Genomic DNA, 24,112 nt, shown 5'->3' with positions numbered 1-24,112 from the left:
ACATTGAGAAATTCTTATGAGGATGGTAGGACAGACCTGCCTTATGAAATTGGAGATGGTGATGGACAATTTTGCAGAGACAGCCTGGAACATCTTCTTCACAGCTAAACTCACAGGACTTTCTGAAAAACCCATAAACAACTGAGACTGATTTGTTTTGCATATTCCTGGTTGGCCTGCTGAAGGACTAACTGGGACAGAATGTGTAGACTAATCTTTTGCCAACTTCTTGCTAAAGAGTTTACTCCCCAAATTATGCAAACAAGATTCACTATTCCCAGACTGTTTATAAGTTTTTTCTTCCCTCCCCCTCCTTCCTTTTTATAAAGCCTGTCTGTGCCTTTATTCTTTGACTCAGCCTAACAGCTGCTTTCTTTACATGTATGAAAACAACTTGCATGCAAATCACTAAGCCATGTGGAAAACACCTAACCAAATGTCTCTGAGGTATTGACTGATGTTAACTCACTTAATTCTCAAAGAATTCTATAAGATAGGCACTAGATTACAGATTAAGGAAATGAGAAAAAGAAAGGGTCACACTTCCAGTAAGTGGCATGCCTTGGCTATGAACCCAGGCTTTCTTTAACCACCACGTCACACCATCTCAAGGACTGGGGGTACCTGGTGGAGTTTATCAAATCCTCTCCCCATCTCCTCTCCCCCACAACTCAGGAATGAGATTATTGCTGGTTCTTTTCTCAAAAGATGAGTATACTTATGAGGCCAGGCATGGGCAGGACATGGAATCAATATATACCTGAATATGACACTAAAATTTGTCGCATTTTAGAACTCTCCCAGTTACACTCAAAAGTAATTGATTGAATTATTGAAGGTGTAAAAAGAGAGCCAATGAGTCTAAGTCCACACCTGGAGGTATCCTTCCACAGGTGTGTCTTGCCTTATCAATTAAGATGGGACTTCTTGGAATCTCTTACAGCTTCTTCTGTGGGTGTCAAACTCTAGTTGGATCACTGTCTGATTCCATGCCACTTCCTATTTGGGGACGGTTTCTTCAACTTGGAAATAGCAAGTAATCTATCAAGACCTTTCCAACTCCAAAACTCTAATGAGCCACAGATTCTGAGTCACCCTCTCAGAAGAGCAAATTTGAAATGAGTAGCTAAGTATCACCCCCCAGGCCATTGTGAACCAAGATGATCAGATTCTTCCAGAATTTACGTGATCTTTTGGGTATTCCAGTTTCCAAAATGGTATCTTTTTCCTGCGTGATTCTCCACATTCTCTATATAATAATCTTTATATAGTGCATATAGTCCAGCATGGGAATTGAAGATTTATTCCAGGGTGCTTTTGGCTTCTGTGTCTTTGCTCATACCATTCTTTTCTCTGACTACCTATCCCCCCCTCATCCTAGCCCCTGAGTCATTCTTACTTTCTCTGCATTTTCAAAACCTAACAAGTTTTCTGCTGGGAGCCATTAGCCAAGTAGGTATGACAATTTCCTTGCCAGCGTACCCCATGTTGCAGTGACATTGAATGTAGGTGACCTTGCTCAAGGACCAGGGCGGATTAGGGTGTTCCCGGTTTAGGATAATTGGGTTTAGGGCGTTCCAGGTTTAAGATTATTCCTGCTAGGAATAGGGCGTGTCCTGCTGCCTGAGTTCCCCTTGAGTTCTCACGGGATTCAGACAGTATTTTTTGGGAGATAGAAGCCCAATGGAGGTGGATTTGGGCAGAGAACGTGGATTTCCCCAGAACGTGATTGTAGACGGCTGGTGTGAGTTCGGGAATAAAGAGTTGCTGTTTGAATCTACAAGCTGTGTGGTGGCTCGTGATTGTGTGCCCAGCCAGACTGAGGCAGTTTTCAAATCCCAGTGTAAGCTCCACTCCTCAAGGAAGCCTCCCTCATCTCCCTCTCTGGGCTTCCTCATACTGACTGATAGTTCACTTAATTTGACAGCATTCTTTATACATTGAGGTACCCTTCCACAGATGTGCCTTTCCTGGCCAATTAAGATGGAAACATCTTGAAATTTCTGACAGCTTCTTCCATACATAGTGCTTAGCACATGGTAGAAACACAATAGCTGTTGATTGGAGAATTTGTCTAAAATTTGGAGAAAATTTAGGATTGTGCCTACATTGATATAATTTCCAAAAACTCTTAGATTAGCTCTGATGACGCTGAAGGCATTTGATTGATGCAAATAAAGTTCCACATCTAGAGGAAGGAAGGAAGGAAGGAAGGAAGGAAGGAAGGAAGGAAGGAAGGAAGGAAGGAGGGAAGGAGGGAAGGAAGGAAGGAAGGAAGGAAGAAACTTCTAATACAGTGAGCCTGTTCTGAGCACTTTACATATATTATTTAGTCCCCCACATGGTCCTAGAAGGTAGACACCATTTATTTCCCTAATGTTACAGATGTGGAAACTGAGGTGTGAAGTACTTTAGTGACTTGTTTCCAAATAAACATGGATAATAAATTTCCCTGTAGCATGCACAGTAGAGACTTCCTATTATTTTCCTCAGCAGATTTCTAGGATATGCTCACTGAATGTCAGTATAGCTGGTATTTCCATGGTTCATGAGAAGTTAACTCCTGCTTCATTGACCAGTCAAGGAATGACTAATAGCTCCTCTTTCTGTGCCATTTCAAACAAATTATCCTTATGAAAAACAAAAATGGTTCCAAACCCAAGTCTAGAAGGATGGATTATTATGGTAATGCATCTTAGAACATTGGGACCTTTGTTTGACTTGTCTTTAAATGTGTCTGCCCTATGTTGATAATAGTTTATAATCCATTTTATTGTTTCATAGGAAAAAGTCTTGAATGAAGTCTTAGCCATGGAGCATGGAATTATGTAACCATTATAGGGTTCTTTCCCCACCAAAAAAATAAATAAATAAAGTTTTAGTGATCTAGCTTAATGCTTGCATTTGCCCCATGACGAAGCAGAGTCCCAGAGGTAAAAGGTCTTAGCTGAAATCATCTCAGGCTGCAAAAGATTTCAGCTGTCTTCAGCTATCATGGGCAAATAACTGATGATCCTACTTCTCGTTAGAAAGTCAGGTGAACAACTTGGTATCAGGCTTCACATCTGGAAATGAATGAAACCAGTCATGCTGTTTTCTTTGGTTTTCAGTGGAATTTTGCTCTAGAAAATATACCTTTTTATATCTTATTTAGTTACATTGAAATGACAAGAGGGGAAGGCATATAACAGAAGAAAATAAATATTTTTCAGTGTCTGGAAACCCAAAAGAGAAAGTTTTAAGTTGTCATTTTGTGTGTGTCTCCCCTCAGGGAAATCTTGAAGCAACAATAACCCACCTGTACTTAAAGATGCCCAGGAAAGAGCCAAATCCTTCCTATAAAGGGCCCCTACTACATAGCCTACACAGTTAAATCCATCCTTATCACTAGCCCAATCTCTGGCTTTACAACTTAATTCTAGTTTGTTTTATTTGGTGCCCAAAATTAATAAAACTAGAGCTAACTGGACATAATCAATGTATTGTATCAGTGAAGATAGTGGTTAGAACAAGGGCTCTGAACTCAAGTTTATGGTCAAAACTTAATTCTATCACCAGCTATTCGATGTTCAGCAAGCTCTTTGATTAGTCATAATTTTTTACATCCACGTAAATTGTAAAAATACAAAAGTGGAACCTTCTTCATATTGTTATTATCATGATTAAAACTGTTAACACACATAAAGTGTTTGGAACAAATAATGTTAGCTGCTCTGATTATCTCATTTAATTCTCACTCTAATTCATGATGTTATTTTTTTTATTATTATCAACATCCATGTTTCCATGTAAGGAAACCAGGGCGTGGAGAAGTTCAGATACCTGAGGACATAGTGCTCAGAAGGAAGGAGCAGGGACTATGAATTTAGAAGCAAGGATTCAGCAAGATTCACTATCCGCCACTTCCCCACACGTCCTCCTTGACTGAGCTAGACCTCAGGAGATTCATCCTGTGAGAAAGAATCGTTGCCACTGCGGAGAGTTTCAGCACTCAATGCTCTTTTACTCCAGACTTCATCACCAATAGAGATTGGGTTGATATCTTTAAGGTAGCTCTGAATCCCTTCCTGGTGTCTGAGGTCTTTTTGAGACCCCCACCCTCCTCACATCATCAAGTCCCCCTCATGGTGCACAGAAAGGGCACAGATGGCTTTGGAGTCACACAGTCCCAGGATGGACCCCAGTTCCACACTGACTTTCCATGCAATTTGGGCATACTACGTGATCTTTCTGTGTCTTAGTGGTATCATCTATGCAACTGAGAAAATGATCTTCTCTTGGCTTTATGAAAATTAAACATGGTAGCCCAAATAGCTCCTCAATAAATTTTCCTTTTCTTTTCCCTACGTGAGAAGCCCAAGGTATCCCAAACCTTAAGCTACAACCCCTTTCCAGCCAAGCACAGATGACAAATGGTAATTCTTATGATTATTCCTTGCTCAAGTTGCTCACCATTTGAGCTGAAATCATCCACCAAGATGATCTCTTTCAGCAATCGAGGTGGGGTCCGGCTGATGACACTGGTGATGGCCCGTTGTATAATGGACAGAGATTCATCCATGAATATGAGGATGACACCAAGGGATGGGAGTAGGGAAGGGTATGACTTCTGAACACACCTATAAGAAACCATTTTTATAACCATGTTATTGATACTCAATTTTCCCTTTTACTACATATGATTTTTATATCAACCCATCAAACCCCCAACTCATTAGAGAGGGAAACAATTGTTTATCACATTAGCAAGGAGATTTTATATTTATTTATCCAAAATTATTCTGTGTGTGTGTGTGTGTGTGTGTGTGTGTGTTACTGGGGATTGAACCTCTAGCCCTGAGCTGTGTTCCAGCCCTGTTCATTTTTGTTTTGTTTTGTTTTTGTGGTGCTAGGGATTGAACCCATGGCCTTGTGCATGTGAGGCAACACTCTACCAGCTGAGCTATATCCCCAGCCCCCGTTCATTTTTTATTTTGAGATGGCCCAATACTTTTTAAATCAGTCTTCAGTCGACATTTCTACTCGAATACTCAATATGTCCCCAAAGGAATTCCCATTCCTCTCCCATGCCCAAGTAAGCTTCCATGTCAGCAGCCTTCTTTCTGTCATTGTCACTATCCTTTCCCCATGTTTTCAGACCTCTAATCACCTTTAACACAACCCTCTACTTCTTCACTATAGATAGGAGGCAAACTTTCCAGAGAACTGTGCTTAATCCCTTTTTAAGTTATACACCACATTTATGCCTACCATATGCTAGATACTAGTTTACCCTTATTTTTATAGCTTTATTGAAGTGTGACTGATACACTGAAAACATCACACATTTAATGCATACAAATTTGATGGGTTTGGAAAGATGCATGTACCTATGATACCATCAAATCCCCTTCATGGTGCATGGAAAGGGCACAGATGGCTTTGGAGTCACACAGTCCCGGGACTGACCCCAGCTCCATGCTGACTAAACATTTCCACCACAAAAATTTCCTTGTATTCCTGTGCTTTGTGTGCATATCTAAGAACACAATATAAAATCTATCCTCTTGACAAATATTTAAGTATATAAAGCTGTATTATAAACTATAGGCACCATGTTGTACAGCAGGTGTCTAGCATTTACTCATCTTGTATAAATGTAATTTTGTACCCATTGAGCAAGTCCTTGTTTTTAAACACAACTGTTGAGATACAATTTACAAACAATAAAATTCACACATTTAAAAGTGAATCATCCAATGCTTTTTGTAATAGTCACAAAGTTGAATAACTGTCAGCACTACCTGATTTTAAAATATTTTCATCACATAAAAAGAAACCCTGTAACATTAACAATCACTCTCCATTTCTCCCCAACCCATTCCACCTCTGTCCCCTCAGCCATAGGCATCCATGAATCTCACTTCTATTTCTACAAAATTACCTATTCTGTACCTTTCATGTAAGTATAATTGCCTAACATATGGTCTTTTGTGTCTAGCTTATTTTCACAGCTTACAGTGTTGTAATAGGTATCGGTACTTCATTCCTGTTATTGTCAAATAATATTCCATTGTATAAATATGTCACATACTGTTTATCCATGTACCAATAAATGGACATTTCAGATATTTCCACTTTGGGGCTATTATGAATAATGATGCTCTATGAACATTCTTGAACACGTGTTTGTATTTGTACATGTTTTCATTTCTGATACAAAGACATGACAGTGTGCCTGATTACAATGTTTCTTTTGGTGACAGACCACATATACCACAGTGTTTCCATAAGATTAAATTGCCAGAATCAACAAATGTGACTTACTTAAACTGAAAAGTTTTTTTCTCAGCAAGAGAAATAATAAGAGAGGTAAATAGGGAGCCTACATCATGGGAACAAATTTTTACTCCTCACACTTCAGATAGAGCCCTAATATCCAGAGTACACAAAGAACTCAAAAAATTAGACAATAAGATAACAAATAACCCAGTCAACAAATGGGCCAAGGACCTGAACAGACACTTCTCAGAGGAGGACATACAATCAATCAACAAGTACATGAAAAAATGCTCACCATCTCTAGCAGTCAGAGAAATGCAAATCAAAACCACCCTAAGATACCATCTCACTCCAGTAAGATTGGCAGCCATTATGAAGTCAAACAACAACAAGTGCTGGCGAGGATGTGGCGAAAAGGGTACTCTTGTACATTGCTGGTGGGACTGCAAACTGGTGCGGCCAATTTGGAAAGCAGTATGGAGATTTCTGGGAAAGCTGGGAATGCAACCACCATTTGACCCAGCTATTGCCCTTCTCGGACTATTCCCTGAAGACCTTAAAAGAGTGTACTACAGGGATACTGCCACATCGATGTTCATAGCAGCACAATTCACAATTGCTAGACTGTGGAACCAACCCAGATGCCCTTCAATAGATGAATGGATAAAAAAAAATGTGGCATTTATACACCACGGAGCATTACGCAGCACTAAAAAATGACAAAATCATGGAATTTGCAGGGAAATGGATGGCACTAGAGCAGATTATGCTTAGTGAAGCTAGCCAATCCCTAAAAAACAAATGCCAAATGTCTTCTTTGATATAATGAGAGCAACTAAGAACAGAGCAGGGAGGAAGAGCAAGAAGAAAAGATTAACATTAAACAGAGACATGAGGTGGGAGGCAAAGAGAGAGAAAAGGGAAACTGCATGGTAATGGAGGGAGACCCTCATTGTTATACAAAATTACATATAAGAGGTTGTGAGGGGAATGGGAAAATAAACAAGGAGAGAAATGAATTACAATAGATGGGGTAGAGAGAGAAGATGGAAGGGGAGGGGAGGGGGGATAGTTGAGGATAGGAAAGGTAGCAGAATACAACAGTTACTAATAGGGCATTATGTAAAAATGTGGATGTGTAACCGATGTGATTCTGCAATCTGTATTTGGGGTAAAATTGGGAGTTCATAACCAACTTGAATCTAATGCATGAAATATGATATGTCAAGAGCTTTGGAATGTTTTGAACAACCAATAAAAAAAAAGAAAGAAAAAAAAGATTAAATTGCCAAGTGACATCATAGCTGTTTTTGTTTCTGCAAGTATACTGTATGATGTTCACACAGTGATGGGGTCACTTGACCAGGCATTTCTCAGAACTTACCCACCATTCAGTGATGCATATTGTAGTCAAAGTCCCAAAAGAAAAGTGAGAAAGTTGAGGAGCGGTTAAATATGGAGATTTTAAAAACATATTTTGAAGAAATAATGACCAAAGCATCATTACGCAGCACATGACCTTATTTTATTTTTAATCCTGGCATCCTCGGAGATGCCCCTGGGTCACAGTAGCTTATGGTTCAAACAGTGTGCAGAGGTTGGGCTTATGTCCCTAGTGCTATTGAAGTTTCAGCTGTTTGTCAATGGATCTGTATGCAGGTTGATAAATGGTTAAAAGTCTTTCCTTTTTCTTATTCTGGTTCCTGGGTGGGTTTGGCCCAGTGCTTGCACAAAACCTTGTAGATCACCCAGGGATGGGTGTGATCCCAGGACAGCTATGATTGGCTGTCTCTTTCCATGGTGTTGTCTGTTAAATTTCTGCATGTTCCCCCATCTTACTACTCATATTGTGGGGCTATGAGTGTCCTCCTAAATGTTCTCCACCAAGAATTTCATTGGTTCAGACAACACCATTAGGCATGGACTTCTTCATGCTGTGTTCTGAATAAGGTCAATCCCTTAAACTGGGCTAGGAGGTTTTCACCCTCCCTTTCCTTCTACGCAGGGGCAGCAGTGCACAAGAGCTGGGGTGGGAACAGGATCTCACTTCTGGAATGACACCCTGCTCTGCAGGAAGACACTGAGGAGGGGGAGTTTGGGAGTTTGGGAGTGGAGGCAGCAGCCCCTGGATTTCTTAGCCTTTCCATTCTAGTGTGGAACATCCACTGTGCAAACAAGTTGGGGAAGAAGAAAACAGAACCCAGCATTCTTGGCCAGACTCAGCAACAGCTGAAATTCTACCTTAGAAGTAGGAAGTAGGGCAAGGTGGAGGGGAGGAGTCACAGTTGACTCCACTAGGAACAGAATTTTTGCATCCCAAGAATGGGGAAGATGTGAAATATGGTTGGCCTGCCCTTCCCAGCGTGAAACCACTGCCCTGAGCTGGGAGCTGCAGGGGAAAGGAGCCCTCTATCTCTTGACCATACCCACTCAGAGCAGAGAAATTTAGGTAGAGTTTCTCAAAGCTAGAACTGGGGGTGGTGTGGAGGGAGCAAGTGGGGGGCAAGGGGGTCATTCATATGCCACAGATTCCCACTGATCTTAATGATACATTCCTATGAGAATGTTTCTGCATTTGCTCTGTGCCCTCAAGAAAAATTCTGAAAACACTGAGTGATTCTTTTTTATAATTTTCTCCAGTTGGATGGTTGTTTTAGTAGGGAGGAAAGATGCTGCACTCAACATTCTGCCATTCTGGAAGGAAGCCTCAATCCTTACTTTTATTTAAAGTAGTTGCCAATATTCTTGTTTTAAATCCAGATTTCTGGCGTCTCTGACAAGGAGACATTTGTCTCACTGAAACCTCCTTCCCAGAGGATAACACCTCCTCTGATCAGAGTCAAGAGTTGTTAGAAATGCTCACAGCACATTCTCCCTGGTCACCTCAGGCCCCACCCAAACCTCTCTTTGCATCATGGATGTCTGTCGGTATTTAGTTGCAGCCCCTGAGATTTCAGTGCATTTTAAGCCCACACCACAGGCAGCTGGATGAATGCACAGAGTATTAAAAGCACACATATTATTTGAAGAGCTGTGCTGCTCAGTAGTCATGGCCAGAGGTGGGACTGCACACACCAGCAGGGAACAGGCCACAAAGGCTAACAAGATTGGACTGTATCCTAGAGGTACTCATGGAATTTAAACAAAGAATGGGTATGATCGAATTAATGTTGTTAATAAGTTCTTTCAGCCACCATGAACACAGCAGTTTGGATCTTAAATGTCTCACAAAGGCCCATGTGTTAAAGGCTTGATCTCTGTGTCACTATTGGGAGGTGGTAGAACCTGTAAAAGGTGGGAAATGATAGAAGTTCTTCAGAGCATTGGGGGACAAGATTCAAAGCAGAGGGACCACAGTGCCTTCCTCTTCCTTCCTTTCACTTCCCAGCCAGGAAGTGAGCAGCTCTGCTCCAACTGTGCTCCCACCATGATGTGCTGCCTCCCCACAGGCGCCAAAGCAACAGAATCCACCAACCATGGACTGGATCTCCAAAGCTGTGAGTCAAAATAAACTTTTTACCTTTGTAAATTGATTTCTCTGGTATCTGTTCCTACTGACAGAAAGCTGACTATAGCAGAAAGCAATTAGCCACAGGGGGTTTCCATAATACAAGTGGAGGATCTTTCTCCTAAGATCCTCCCTGAAGAAAGAAAGGAGTGAAAATAGTTTCTTTCTCAAACTCTAAGGTGCACACACACACCACATGGGGATCTTGCTAACATTCTGGTTCAGCAGGTCTGGGTGGAGCCTGATATCCAGAGTTTTCATCAGGCTCCCAGGTTATAACAATGCTGTAAGATTGGAATTCCTCCAAGTCAGCTCTGTCATTTTCTATAGGCATGATCTCTCATACCTCCCTTTCCTTATCTGTAAAATGGTAGTAGCAGTAATAATAATAATGCTCATATCACAATATTATGAGATTCAAAAGTGGTCATGTGCATAAATTGCTTGTAAAGAAGTTCAATAAATGTTAGTTGTTATTCTTGCTACTTTGGTAGTTCTTGTTATTTTTGTAATTATCCCTTGGACAACAGCATCCTTTACTAAGCCAGGAGAAATAAGAGGAGAAATAGAAATTGACACATTTAGAAATTGGCCACATTGAGTGTGGGGGCGCCTCTGAGTCACATCATGGATTTTCTAGCAGGTCATTGTATATATTGTTCCAGGATCTCAGCAGAACAGTTTGAATTAGAGATGTGTAGATTTAGGAGGCATCACCACGAAGGTGTTGGTTGAATTCCCCATTGGGTAAAATCACCTGAGTTATAAACAGGAAGGAGCCTCATGTTAAAGCCTGAAGCTCATCAATATTTAAAGCACAGGTAGAAGAACCTGACAGAGAACTTTAAATTCTTTAAAGCGCAGTGGCAGTTCTTAATGTCAGGAACAGAATGGTTATATAATAAATATGTATGTAACTGAGAGTAAGAATAGGTAATTATGTTAAATTGAAGGCTGATTAAAACTCAATTCCACTTCTCTTCCCTCTAATTCACATAATTGCATCATCAAACTTTTAGGTTTTCTTTTTCTCCACAATGCCTCCCATGCTTCTTTTTGAATTTTTTCATGGAAATATTCTAAATGCTTTCGCAACACTTTTCTTATCCACACCCCCACCTTCTCTTCCCCACTTTATATCAAGAAAGGCAGAAAATAAGGTTCCTACCATTCCAAAAACCATGGTTTCCCCCTCTGTGCTTCCCTAGCAGCTGATCTGGAATGTACCGCAGTATTCTTCCAATGGAATTTTGTGTCCCAATGTTCTATGTCTGTGCTGCACTTTGTGACAACCAGCCTCATGTGGCTGTTTAATATGATTAATGTAAACAATAAACTAAAAATTGAATTTATGTTCATCAGCTTAAATTTTAATAACCAGACTACATTAGATGATGCTGCAACAAATATTTTTTAAATAATTGTTGATTGAAGGACATCTAGAGGAACCAATCTTTAGCAACTCCTCCCAATATAGTCATGGTTGTGATAACACACACAGACAAGCACCTGTCTATGTGTGTTATCACATAAACAATAAGGTAAGCTCTAAGTGTTAGTGGTAGAAAGATAAATTTAAAGCATATCAGAATTTCACCCAAAACTACTGTGGTATAGAACAGAAAAACTGATTTGTGCACAAGCAAACAGGTTTTCACCCTTACACAGGGATTTCCTCGGGCAAATTACACGGAGCCCCATAGCCAGCTCTGTAGGCAATGCAGCCTATACAGTCACACACAGAAACCACACTTAGAGGGTCTCCTCACTTGATTTAATGCTTTACCATCATCATTTGAAATTTTTATTTTAATTATTTATTTACTTTGGTACTGGGGATTGAGCCCAGAGATGCTTTATTACTGAGCTACATCCCCAGTCTTTTTACTTTTACTATTCTAAGTTGCTTAGGACCTCGCTAAATTGCTGAGGCTGGCCTTAAACTTATTCTCCTGCCTCAGTCTCCTGAGTAATTTCTATGACAGGCATGTACCACTGCATCCAGAAGAATTCTTAATTATTTTTTAAACAAAAGGATTTTGCAATTGTATTGTACTCTGGGCCCTGTGAATTATGTAGCTGGTCCTGTCCACAGCATTTTGGTAGACTCTCTCCAACAGTTTGTTGGTGTTAATATCTACCCAAACTCAATAAAGTCACAGACCAATTCCACACAACAGTCTCTCAAGCAGCTTTTATCATCTCTGGAAGGTAAAGAGGACATGACCACATAAGAACTGTGACATCTTTCTAGTATCAGACAGCTATTTAGAAAACTGCCAAAACCTAGCAACTACAGTCACTTTGTCATGTCTTTTGGCAGGAAGTTAGACTAAAGGGCACATCTATACTAAATTTAAGATGTAATGATAACTCTCATTTATTACTAAGTTACGACTTTCTCAAAGAAAGTCATTGATGCTGGGCACACACCTGTAATCCCAGCAGCTTGGGAGGCCGAGGCAGGAAGATCAGTTTGAAGTCAGCCTCAGCAAATGAGCAAGGCCATAAGCAACTTAATAAGACCCTGTCTTAAAGTAAAAAACTAAAAAGTGCTGAGGATGTAGCTCAATCTAGTAAAGTACCTCCAGTTCAATTCTCAGTACCTTTCTACCAGAAAAAGGAAATCAGTGGAGTGGCCTTGCCTATAGTTCTCAAACCATACAGGTTTCTACGATGCTTTAATTCTGAAATTCTTAGGCATCTGAGTTACATATTTTTTAATGAATAACAGGAAAGAAGATTATTCAATTGGTTTATAAGTATCCAGTATAATTCAAATGATATTCAGGTACAGAATATTTCATTCATAAATATTTTTCAGCCACAGTAATACTTTCTGACAAGCAGTTTCATGAGTTAATTCCTATGGAATTAAACCTGAATTCTCCAAAATTAAATTTGGATAAGACAGCTTCAATCACCAATAGCTCCCAACATATCATTCTCATACCTAAAGCCCAAAATTATGCAATGGACTCAAGAGAAAATTTGTCAGGTTCTACTTGATTCCCATCTCACAAGGAGCAAATAGTAAAATATGTGCTACCTTCTCCTCCTTCCTTGCTCATGTCAGACATTGCTAATAGATCATAGCACTCATGCACTTGACCCTATGGACTCAAAAGTTTTCTCAACATAATAATACTTCAGGTAATCACTATCAGTCATTTAGAGTTATCATGAACAAATAAAACTTTTTTTTTTTATCATCCTTTCACAAGCTAATAAGACAGAAAGGTTTCTCTAAATATGTTAACTGCAGAACATCCCAGGTAAGGTAATCTACCCCAGACAAAGTTCATCTTGAAATAAGGAGGCCTTAGTGGAGAAGCAGCTTCCTCACTCGCCCTCTAAGGCTCACCTTTGCCTTCTCATTCAGAGAAACAGGATTCTAGGAAATCTCTTCCTGGTGATATGGTGGAAAATACCAATTCATCATCTGTCAGGCCATGGTTTGGGCCTCTGCCATGCAAAACATGGGTTAAAGATCAGCTCTCTGTTTGGTGTTTTTTTTTTTTTTTTTTTGTTTAGAACCTCTATCTCCCTGTTGAGGTGATCTTTTGCTTCTTGGATTTGTTTATGTAACTCCTTGTTGAAGTGATCTTTCACTGCTTGTATTTGCTCTCTTATATCTTCCTTGAGTGCACAGAACATTTTAATCGTGTATATCCTGAACTCTTTCTCATCATTTCTTCTGCAGTGGTGTCTTGATTTGTTTGTGGCACTTTCTTCCCTTGTCTTTTCATGTTGCTCATGTGTCTTCCTTTCCAGCTCTGTGGGTCTGGTGTGTTATTACTCTATAGGTTTGTAGGGCTCTTGTAGGGTTCCAAGATCCCTCCTTTATGGGGAAGGACAATATTAACTGATCCCAATATCCACAATATATCACCTATGAACAATTTGTTGTTATTAAGACATTTACAATTTAGTCTCAATGTACAGAAATGTTGGATTCAATTATTTTCTAAAATATAATCAGTAGTTTCGTAAAAAGGTTTACAGTTTCTGACGGTGGACAATGAAATGGGGGTGGGGAGTAGGACAATATGCTGAAGGGGGAAAGATGTGAGGGTATAAAGTTAGTATATCTTGGGAAATGTGAAAGAGAAATCTAATGAAGAGGGTTAGTAGCAAGAAAATAGACAGGAGGTAATTTTGGGTAGACAAGTATGTAGGAGGACAGTAGAGAACATAAAACAAACACACATATGTATTTAGAAAAATACAGGATGTAAAAATAGTAAAATTTGGAGGGGGAAAGAAAAATGAAAGAAGGAAAAAAGGGGCATATACAACACCTTTAAATTATTATTATTCAGATGACTCAGTCCTCAAAATCCTATTTCATACAAAGTTCTTGGTTTCACATATGTGGGTATGTGAGGGCTGGAGGATAGAGGGGTAGAAGAGAAAGAGGAAAAAATATATAACTCGAAAGAAGAAACCAGGGTTGTTGCTAGTTTTAGAGATCCGTTTTTTGTTGTTGTTGTTGTTGGTTGGTTGTTTGGTTTCTGTTTCTCATCCAATAGGTGAGAAGAGAAACAGAAAAGCTGTTTTAAGCTGGTATCTCTGCCCTCAGGATGGTGTAGGTAACCAGGGTGAGAGGACTGATCCCGGTATAGGGTGTCTGGAAGCAGAGAGTGCCACCTGTCAGTCTCTGCACTTCACGGGTCTCTTTTTGGGACCACTCGTCTAACTTGAGCACCCAGTATTGTCTCCCTCTCTTGCCTGGAGATATCCCAGCTCCTGATCTCTCTGTTAGGCTCCAAACTTTAGTTCCATCCCCTGTCAATTAGCAGTTATCACCTGTGGGACCTCTCATAGCCAGGCTCACGCCAGGTGAGCAGCGCCCTGGTCGCACTGCACACCTGCCCAACTGGGAGCTGTTTTTGTGTTGAGTGGTCACTGTACTGAGGTCGCCGCTGGGGTGGGGGTGGGGGAAGAGTTGGATACCTGGTACCTGGCCAGATGGAGATCCGATCTGAGAGCTGAGAGCTGCCCCCACCAAATATGGTGAGAAAGGTTACCCAAGATGGAGTCGGTCTGCTTCCAGAACCGGGGTGTCTGGTAGGGTGGGGGAGCCAGGTGATGGCCTTGTGCTGTGGGTAGGTAGTCCCCGAGTGACCTGCATGGGAGCGGGGCACAGTCTGGAGTTCTGCAGAGGTGCCGGATCGGTGATTCTGCTAAGCTGCTTGAGAGCCGTGGGTGAGCTACAACTGCGGGCTTTGGGTTTCCGGTGCTGGGGGTCCGGAGTCCTGCTCCAATGCTAAGGCTCTGAGCCCTGGGCAGGGGGCCACAGCACTGATGATTTCTGAGGAAATTAGCTATATAGGGGTCCTCTTACACTCTCTGAGATGCATTATTCCGACTAGGTGAGACCTGGATCATGGAGCAACACAGGGTGCTGCCTGCCTCTGGCCTCCCATCTTGGAATCCTTAAGATCAGCTCTCAAATGAGAACTATTTGGATAGATGATTGACAATATAAAGAGAAAGAAATTTTTAAATTGCTCACAATTCATTGTTTATTTACTATCTCCCCAGTACGGTGCTACAAGACTCTATCACTTAGAAGCCACGACTTATGACTTCATAACCCCTAAAGAAATACTAATAATACTTATAAACTTCCAAGACACATTCAGGAAGCTCAATGAACTCCAAGTAGGGTACATGAAGAGACACCCACCAAGATATATCATAATCCTAATGCTGGAAACCAAAGATAAACAGAAAAACTTGAAAGAAGCAAAAGAAAAATGACATCACATACAAGAGAACCCCAATAAGGATAGTTGGCATCTTATAAAAATCAATGGAGGCCAGAAGGCAGAGGGATGACATTTTTAAGATACCAAATAAAAGTGTTAAACAAGCATATTTTATCTTATATATTTCAAATATGGAGGCAAAATAAAGATACTGGAAAATTAACAAATGCTGAGATAGTTTGTTGCCACCCTGCAAGAAATACTAAGTTCTTTAAGCTGAAAGCAAGTCATCCAGGATAGTAATTCAAATGCACACGCTCGCGCTCGCACACGCACACACACACACACACACAGCAAAAGAAATACCGGCAAAAGTAATTATGGAATTATTAAAGAAATAGTATAAATTTCTTTTAATGGGTAATTTAAAAGAAATTGTATAAAACAATGTGGGGATATATATATATATATATATATATATATATATATATATATATATATAAATCCATACATACATAAATTTTATATATACTTATTTATACACATATACTCCTATTGTTGGGTCCATAACACAGAGAAATACAATGTATTTGACAATAAGAGCACAAGGAAGGTGGGTGGAAGTAGAGCTATGTCAAAGTAAGAAAATGACACCAGATAATAAATTGATCCAAAGGAACCAATATGCAGAATCAGACACAATAAAAAGAAAGTAAATACAACAAAGTCTGCAATTCATACTTTCTTTCATTTTTTTCATCTCTTTAATTAGAAAAATATATATATCATTATAACAGTATGGGGGCATTTGTACCATGCTTATATGTAATATGTGTTAGAAAAACAGCAAAAAAAAAAAAAAAAGAAGAGTAATAGAGCAACATAGAAATGGCCTCTCTATATCTCAGTAAAATTAAGTATAAATCTAAGACAATTCTGATCAGTTAAGATGTATGTGATAAGCCCTATAGAAACCACTAAGAAAATAACTAAAAATAGTGGAAATCAGGGAAATGATTTTACTGTGATATTAGAAAGCACTTGTTTAATGAAAAAAGATAAGCAGTAAAGGAGGAATGATAGGAAAAGACAAAAATATTTAGAAAAAGGAAATAAAATGGCAGGCATATCAATAAAAACATGAATGAGGTGACCCAGTCAAAAAAAGTAGAAACCACCATGTTGTTGTTTTAAAAAGTCCAACTACATACAGTTACAGGAAATATTGAAAGCTACAAAGAGGTTGAAATGAAAGGAGAGAAAATGACGTGCCCCACAAACAGCAAGCATAGGAAGCTGGCACGGCTACACTAACATCAGACAAAATAGATGTTAAAACAAAAATGCTACTAGTGATACCAGGGGGACTTTCTGGTGGCAAACTGATGAATCCATAAATAAGATGAAACAATTACAAATATATTATCTAACAACAGAATCCCAAGACACACGAAATGAAAACTGACATAAATGAAGGGATAGACAATTCAATAATGATAGCTGGGGATTCAGTACTCCCCTTGCAACTGTGCGCAGAATAACCAGACAGAAGAGAACAAGGAAATGGAAGACTGAAGCACTATCACCAGTTAAAGTGACCTGACTGACAACTACATAATGCTCCACCCAACAAGAGTAAATACACATTCCTCTCAAAACCACAGAAATGACATTCTTGGGGACAGACCATATGCTATCATAAAAGAGTCCTCAGTAAATTTAAAAGGATTGAATTCACACGAAATGTGATTCTCTGATCACAATGGAATTTAAACACATTCTTAAAGAATTAATGGGCCAACGAAGAAATCACAAGGGAAATTAGAACATGCCTTAAGAAAAAATTAGAACATGCCTTAAGAAAAGATAATTGGAAACAAGAACATAACATACCAAAATTTATAAGATATAGCTGCAGAAAAGCTATGTTAAAAAGGAGAAGAGAGATCTCCATTCAATAATCTTCATAGAACCACATCAGGCAAAGAGATTAAATTACTAATAAAAATATTACTCACTACAGGGCTGGAGATGTTGCTCAGTGGGAAAGTGCTTGCCTGGCATGCATGAAGCCCTGGGTTCCATCTCCAGTACCACCCCATCCCACCAAAAAAAAAAAATTGCTCATTACAAAAGGACCAGGTCCAGTTGCTTTTACTCCTCCAACATATAGAAGAGGAAGAAAAATTTCCAAATTATGAGACTGGTCTTATCCAGGTACCAAAATCAGATAAAAAAATATCCTGAAGAAACAAAACTAAAAACCAGTGTATCTTATGAATACAGACACACACCAAAAAAAAAAAAAAAAAAAAGGGTTTTAAAATAGGAGCAAACCAAATCCAGCAACATGGAGAAAAGATTATACACTGTGACCACATGGGATTTAATGCCAAGAATTTGAAATTGGTTTGATATCCTAAAACCATATCAATAAATTTTAATGTAATATACCACATGAATAGCTAGTGAACAAAAATCTCACGGACATCTTGATAGACACATAAAAAGCGTCTCATAAAATTTAATGCTCCTTTATGGTAAAAGAGAGAAAACACTAAACAAACTAGGCATAGAATGAAATTTCTAGTGGGCATGTATATAAAAAAACCCACAGTTTTTTGTGAAATAGTCATTGCTTTCCCGCCCATAATGATGAATAATACAAGGAAATCACTTCTCACTAATTATGTTCAGCATCACAATAGAGGTTCCAACCAGGCAATTAGAAGGAAAATGAAATAAAAGGCTTTATGTGGGAAAGGAAGAAATACAACTATCTTTTTTGCAGATGGCATAATTTTATATGTAGAAAAGCCCTTAAAACCCACTAAAAAGCTATTAAAATACATTAGTTCAGTGAGGTTGTACAAAAATCAATTGTGTTTTTATAGGCTTACAATGAACAGATTGAAAAAGAAATTGAAAAAACAATCTACCAGATTCCTCAAAAACTAAGAATGGAACCACCATATGACCCAGCTATCCCACTCATTTGTATTTATCCCAAGGAACTAAAATCAGCATACTCTAGTGACACAGTCCCTTCAGTGTTTATAGAAGCCTAATTCACAGTAGACAAATTATGGAATCAGTCCAAATGCCCCTCAATAGATGAATGGATCAAGAACATGTGGTATATATACACAATGGAGTTTTACTCAGCCTTAAAAAGAACTAAATATTGGCATTTGCTGGTAAATGAACAGATATGAAGAACATCATGCTAAGTGAAATAAGCCAGACTCAGAATATCAAGGGTTGAATGTTTTCTCTCATATGTGGAAATTATAGCAAAGGGGGGAAGGCAGTAGGGGAAGGGATTGGATATTATAAACATATAAGCAAATTTTTTGCCATATGCACATCTGATAGAGCACTATTCTTCAGGATATATAAAGAATTCAAAAAACTTAACACCAAAAAAAAAAACAACCCAATCAATAAATGGACTAAGGAGCTGACACTTCTTAAATGGTGATATACAATCAAAAGAAATGCAAAACTCATATTTTGAAAACTCAAAACATTGTTGAAAGAAATTTTAAAAGACCTAAATAAATGGAAATATTTCCCATGTTCATGAACTGGAATATTGGTTAAGATATTCTATAAATTGATCTACTGATTCAAGACCATCCCTATCAAAATCCTGATGGTTTTTTTTTCAGAAATTAATAAGTGAATCCTAAAATTCATAGAAATTCATGTACCTAAATAGACAAAACAATCTTAAAAAATAAGAAATGTTGAAAACTCACTTTATTACATTTTGAAACTTGCCACAAAACTAGTGTTACCACAGTGGTCTGTCATTATCATAAGGGTCAAGTAAACATGAGGCAAAGAGAATTGATACCTAGAAACAAACCTTTGTGATTCTGCCCAATTCATTTCAACAAGAGTACCAAGAGAACACATGTAGCAAAACTTATCTCTTCACTGGAGGGTGGTGGGACAGCAGGATAATGATCAGACCACATCCAAAAGAATAAAGTTGGACTCCTATACCACATACACATTGCCATATATAAAAATTCACATAATATGGCCCCCAAATTTTAAGGCTGAAACTACAGAACTCTTGGAAGAAAACATAGGTATAAATCTTCGTTACCTTGCCTTCAGCAATAGTCTCTTATATATGACACCGAAAATACAAGCAACCAAAGAGAAAATGGATAAATTGGACATCATCAAAATTTAAAACATTTGTGCCTCAAAGAAGACCACCAGGACGGTGAATAGACAACCCATATACTAGGAGAAAATATTTGCGTGTTTCTAATAGGAATTTATATCTAGGATATATTATGAATAATGACATATAAACCAATTTTGAAAAGGAGGCATCTCTGAATTTCTCCAAGGAAAACATACAAATGGTAAATAAACACATGAAAAGATGTCCATCATCATTAGGCCTTCAAGATTGAAAACAAAATCACAATGTGATATCACTTCACACTCATCAGAATGACTAACTAAAATTTAACACAAATAATGCCAGATGTGGTAGCACATGCCTATAATTTCAGCGGCTCAGGAGGCTGAGGCAGAAGGATCATGAGTTCAAAGCCAGTCTCAGCAAAAGCAAGGCACTAAGCAACTCAATGAGACCCTGTCTCTAAATAAAATACAAAACAGGGCTGGGGATGTGGTTCTGTTGTCCAGTGCCCCTGAGTTCAATCCCTGATACTAAAAAAGAGAGAGAGAGAGAGAGAAAAAGAGACACAAATAATAACAAATGTGGGTGATAATGTGGAAAAATCAAGACTCTTATAAATGGATGGTTGGAATATAAAATCATGCAGTCACTTTGGAAAATAGTCCGACAGTTTAATGTGGTTATCATATGACCCACGAATTCAACTTTTAGACTGTACCCAAGAAACACAAAGTTATTGGTCAATACAAACACTTGCTGTCTTCATAGCAACACTATTCATAATAGTCCAAAGTAGAAACAATACAATGTGTATCAACTGATGAATAAATAAAATATGGTACTTCAGACAAAGTAACCTCATTCTACAATATCATGTTAAGTGAAATAAGCCAATCCCCAAAAAACCAAAGGTCAGTGTTCTCTCTGATTATGTAGATGCTGACTCACAATAAGCTGGGCAAAGGGAGGAGTGGAGGTTTACCGGTTGGACAGGGGGGAATAGACGGAAGGGAGGGGAAATGGGAATAGGAAAAATAGTAGAATTAATCAGATATAGCTTTGCTATGTTCATATATGAAGACACCATTAGTGTAACTTCACATCATGTACAACCACAAGAAGTTATTCTAGTTAATCAAGATAGTAAAGTTAATATAATGTATATAGTTTTACTTAACATATTAATAAATTATATTTCAAAGTCATAGTTAAAATATAAAATATCCAACCTAGTTGCCCTTCAACAGATGAATGGGTAAAGAAAATGTTGAAATATTAATAGAGTATTAATCAGCCATAAAAAAGAATGACTTTATGATATTTGCCAGCAAATGGATGGATCTGGAGACTATCATGCTAAGTGAAATAACTGATCCCCCCAAAAAACAAAGGTTAAATGTTTTGTTTGATATGTGGAAGCTAATCCACAATAGCGGGGAGGTGAGGGGGAGATAGAAGTTCAGTAGATTAGACAGTGGAGAATGGAGGAAAAGGTGGGGGGATACAAGAGGGAAAGGCAGTAGAATGAATCTCATGTAATTTCTGATAGACTCAACCTGTTCTTAAAATTGGGAGCCATCTTGCCACAAAGCCATGAAAAGATAATTTCGGCTTTACTATAAATTACTGCAAATTCTGAACCTGCTTGGAATGCCTGCCCATGCCTTGAACTCACCCATGCCTGGCTCTCTGACCAGATAGCAGCCCTCTCTGAAACTTTAGTGACGCCTCACAAATCTTGGCTTTCCCTGGCCAGACAACGACCCTCTCTGAGGCTCTAATGGTCCTCATAAATTCTGATGTTGGGGCCAGCAAAAAATGTAAACTACCATTAGTGTGATGCTTGTCAGAGTTCTGTTATCTGTAACCCCCCTTTGTGTAACTTTCTGGGCTATAAAGATGGGCTGCAGGAAAGCTGGGGTGCTGTCTTGTTCCCGAGGTTTTGGGAGGGAGAGGCAACGGGCAGGTCAAAATAATAAGCTTGCTCTAATTTGATTTTAATTGGAGTCAGTGGTCTTTTCTTGCGTCCTGGTCTAACAATTTCCCATAATTTTTTGTATGTATATGAAAACAATACAGTGAATCCCATCATCATGTATCATGAGAATGGGATCCTAACTAGAATAAGATATATTCCATGCTTGTATAATTATATCAAAATGGATTCTGTTGTCATTGATATTTAAACAGAACCAATAAAAATATACAATTTTTGTTAGTTCTATTTAAAAAAGGAATGAAGTATCAATACATGCTGTAACACTTGAAAATATGATGATAGTTTTTTTAAAAAACAGTCACAAAAGACCCTATGTTATATGATCCCATTTACGAGAAAGATCCAGAATAGGCAAATTCATAGAGACAGAAAGTACTTTAATGCTCTCCAGGGGAGTAAGAAGTTGTGGAGAAATGGAAAGTGGCTGACACTGATATGGGGTTTCTTTTTTTAGTGAAGAAAAAGATTTAAAATTGATTGTGGGGATGGTGCACAACTCTGAATATACTAAAATCACTTAAATTGCATACTTCAAATGGGTGAATTGGATGGTATATGAATTGTGCCTCAACAAAGATGTTACTTTTTAAAAAAAATTATGAAGAAAGATGGGCAAGGCAGAAAAGAAAAAAACAATGAGGAATAAAAACAGAAAGTCTCTAAAAATTATATTTAAAAACAAAGAATTCAAGCAGAGAATTGGAGGAAAGTACGAAAGGAGGAAATAGAGCTGCTAACTTTGGGGTGACATGCACAAGTCTTTGCTCAGCCCTGGCATCCTCATCTGTAAAATCATTGGTTAGACCCATTGTATCAGAATTCCCAAGGATCACCATTTCTTTGATACCTCTGTTTATCTCCAGTGTTCACCAAGCTGCTGTTGCAAAAGGGATTAAAAACAAGAACTCTCCTTATCCCCTTCTCCAGCAATCCCTCACTCCCCCACCCTCTTTCCAACCCTAGACTTTTATGGCTTCCAAAACTCAGACCCAAATCAGACCGAGGTCCCTAGAACCTCCCACCAACCCTCGTCCGTCCCACCTGGAATCTCGTGTGTCCATGAGGCTGCGATTGTGAGGCAACTGGTTGCTGAGGTAGGCGTTGTAACCAAACTTCTGGAACAGGTCCTCTGCCTCTTTCTGCTGGGCTTCAGAAAGCTTGTCGCCCCACTGCTTGAAGAGCGGAGAGTTCGGGAAGAGTTTCTTTGGGGGTCTGTTCTGCTGCTTCTTTGTCTCCCTCTCAGGGGTTTCCACTGCCTTTCGAGCAGGGTGAACTTCATCTTCTATCCTCTTTTGTGTGTGGTCCTTGTTTTCTTGTTGCTTCATAACCAGTTGCATACCATCTTCTGCAGATGAAGAGGACGGGGTAGGAGAGTGCAGATAAAACAGTTTACTAGATCTGGGCATTGCTTTCCTTCCTAATTTATGTAAAACGGTTTTCTCTTTGCTATAAATTTGGATCCTAAATAAGCCAAACAACCTGTGTGTAGCGGCTTGGTGGAGCCTTTAAGAAGTGAAGCCCAGTTGGAAGCTTCCAGTCATGTGGGGCTGTGCCTTCAAGGGGGATACTGAGACCCTGACACTCCCACCCCACCCCACCCCCGTCTCTCTCTCTCTTCTTCTCTCACAGGAATGGCAAACTAACACACTCTGCAGATTTTTAATTTATGGCTCTTGTCCCAGAGAATGTGATGGGTCAAGTGAACTTGTCAGAGCCGTGCAAGGCTGTCCTGGCAAAGCACATGCTAGGTCCATCTCTCTCTGCAGCTTCAACAAAACTTGTCTGTCCATTTAAGGCTACTCGAATTGCTGCCATTGACCTGAGAAATAAATAGATAATCAAATAATGTATTATCAGAATTAAGCCTAAGAAACATTTACATCAGAATCATCAACTGTGATTATTTTTAAAAGTAGATATCATCAAAGTGTGAAATATGATATATCAAGAACTATGTAATGTTTTGAACAACCAACAATAAAAATTTAAAAAAAAAGTAGATATCCAAGCCTGTGTTCAAATCTACTAAATCGGAATCTTGGGGCCAGGGGAAGTTACCAGAGTTTGCATTTTAACAAAATCAAGAAGTAATTCCTCTGTACAGTGAAATGTGGAGTCACATTATACTGCACTTCTAGTAGCTGACAAAGGCAAATCTACTCTAACCAGCACCACCATCGTCCACCTCCCCTTTCCCTTCTCATTTGATTCACCAAGAACTTTTAGGCAGGAAATGTCCAATGTGGTTGGCCACAGGAAAGACTTCAACAGCTTGTTAAAAAATACAGAATCCCAGGACTTCCCTGAAGATGCTTACTCCAGATAGCGCTAATGTTCATATTCATTTGAGGAACACAGACTTAATTCAAAAGAACAGAGTGACAGACCCAGGCAGAGGACTTCTCATACAGAAGAGGTCCTTCAGGATCTATAGTACCAATAGTAAAAATGATGCTTTGTGT

The 24,112-nt window shown here is 39.0% G+C and overlaps 1 protein-coding gene across 1 annotated transcript in view; it reads right to left on the bottom strand.

Annotated features, from left to right (window-relative positions):
- Galnt8 (polypeptide N-acetylgalactosaminyltransferase 8) overlaps positions 1 to 24,112 on the bottom strand; it is a 56,604-nt gene that overhangs the window by 28,118 nt on the left and 4,374 nt on the right. Inside the window, exons 2-3 of the mRNA XM_046424192.2 lie at positions 22,692 to 22,995; positions 4,453 to 4,619 (exon numbers count right to left, since the gene is read on the bottom strand). Coding sequence (XP_046280148.1) covers positions 4,453 to 4,619; positions 22,692 to 22,995 — 471 coding nt within the window. The remainder of the gene's footprint in view (positions 1 to 4,452; positions 4,620 to 22,691; positions 22,996 to 24,112) is intronic.

The sequence above is a fragment of the Marmota monax genome, unplaced genomic scaffold (genome assembly GCF_021218885.2).
Source record: "Marmota monax isolate L192 unplaced genomic scaffold, Marmota_monax_Labrador192_F-V1.1 WCK01_AAM20220418_F8-fsc00186, whole genome shotgun sequence".
In the NCBI taxonomy this organism is placed as follows: domain Eukaryota; kingdom Metazoa; phylum Chordata; class Mammalia; order Rodentia; family Sciuridae; genus Marmota; species Marmota monax.
The sequence above is the reverse complement of the archived record's forward strand: the minus strand, read 5'-3'. Positions and strand labels throughout refer to the sequence as shown.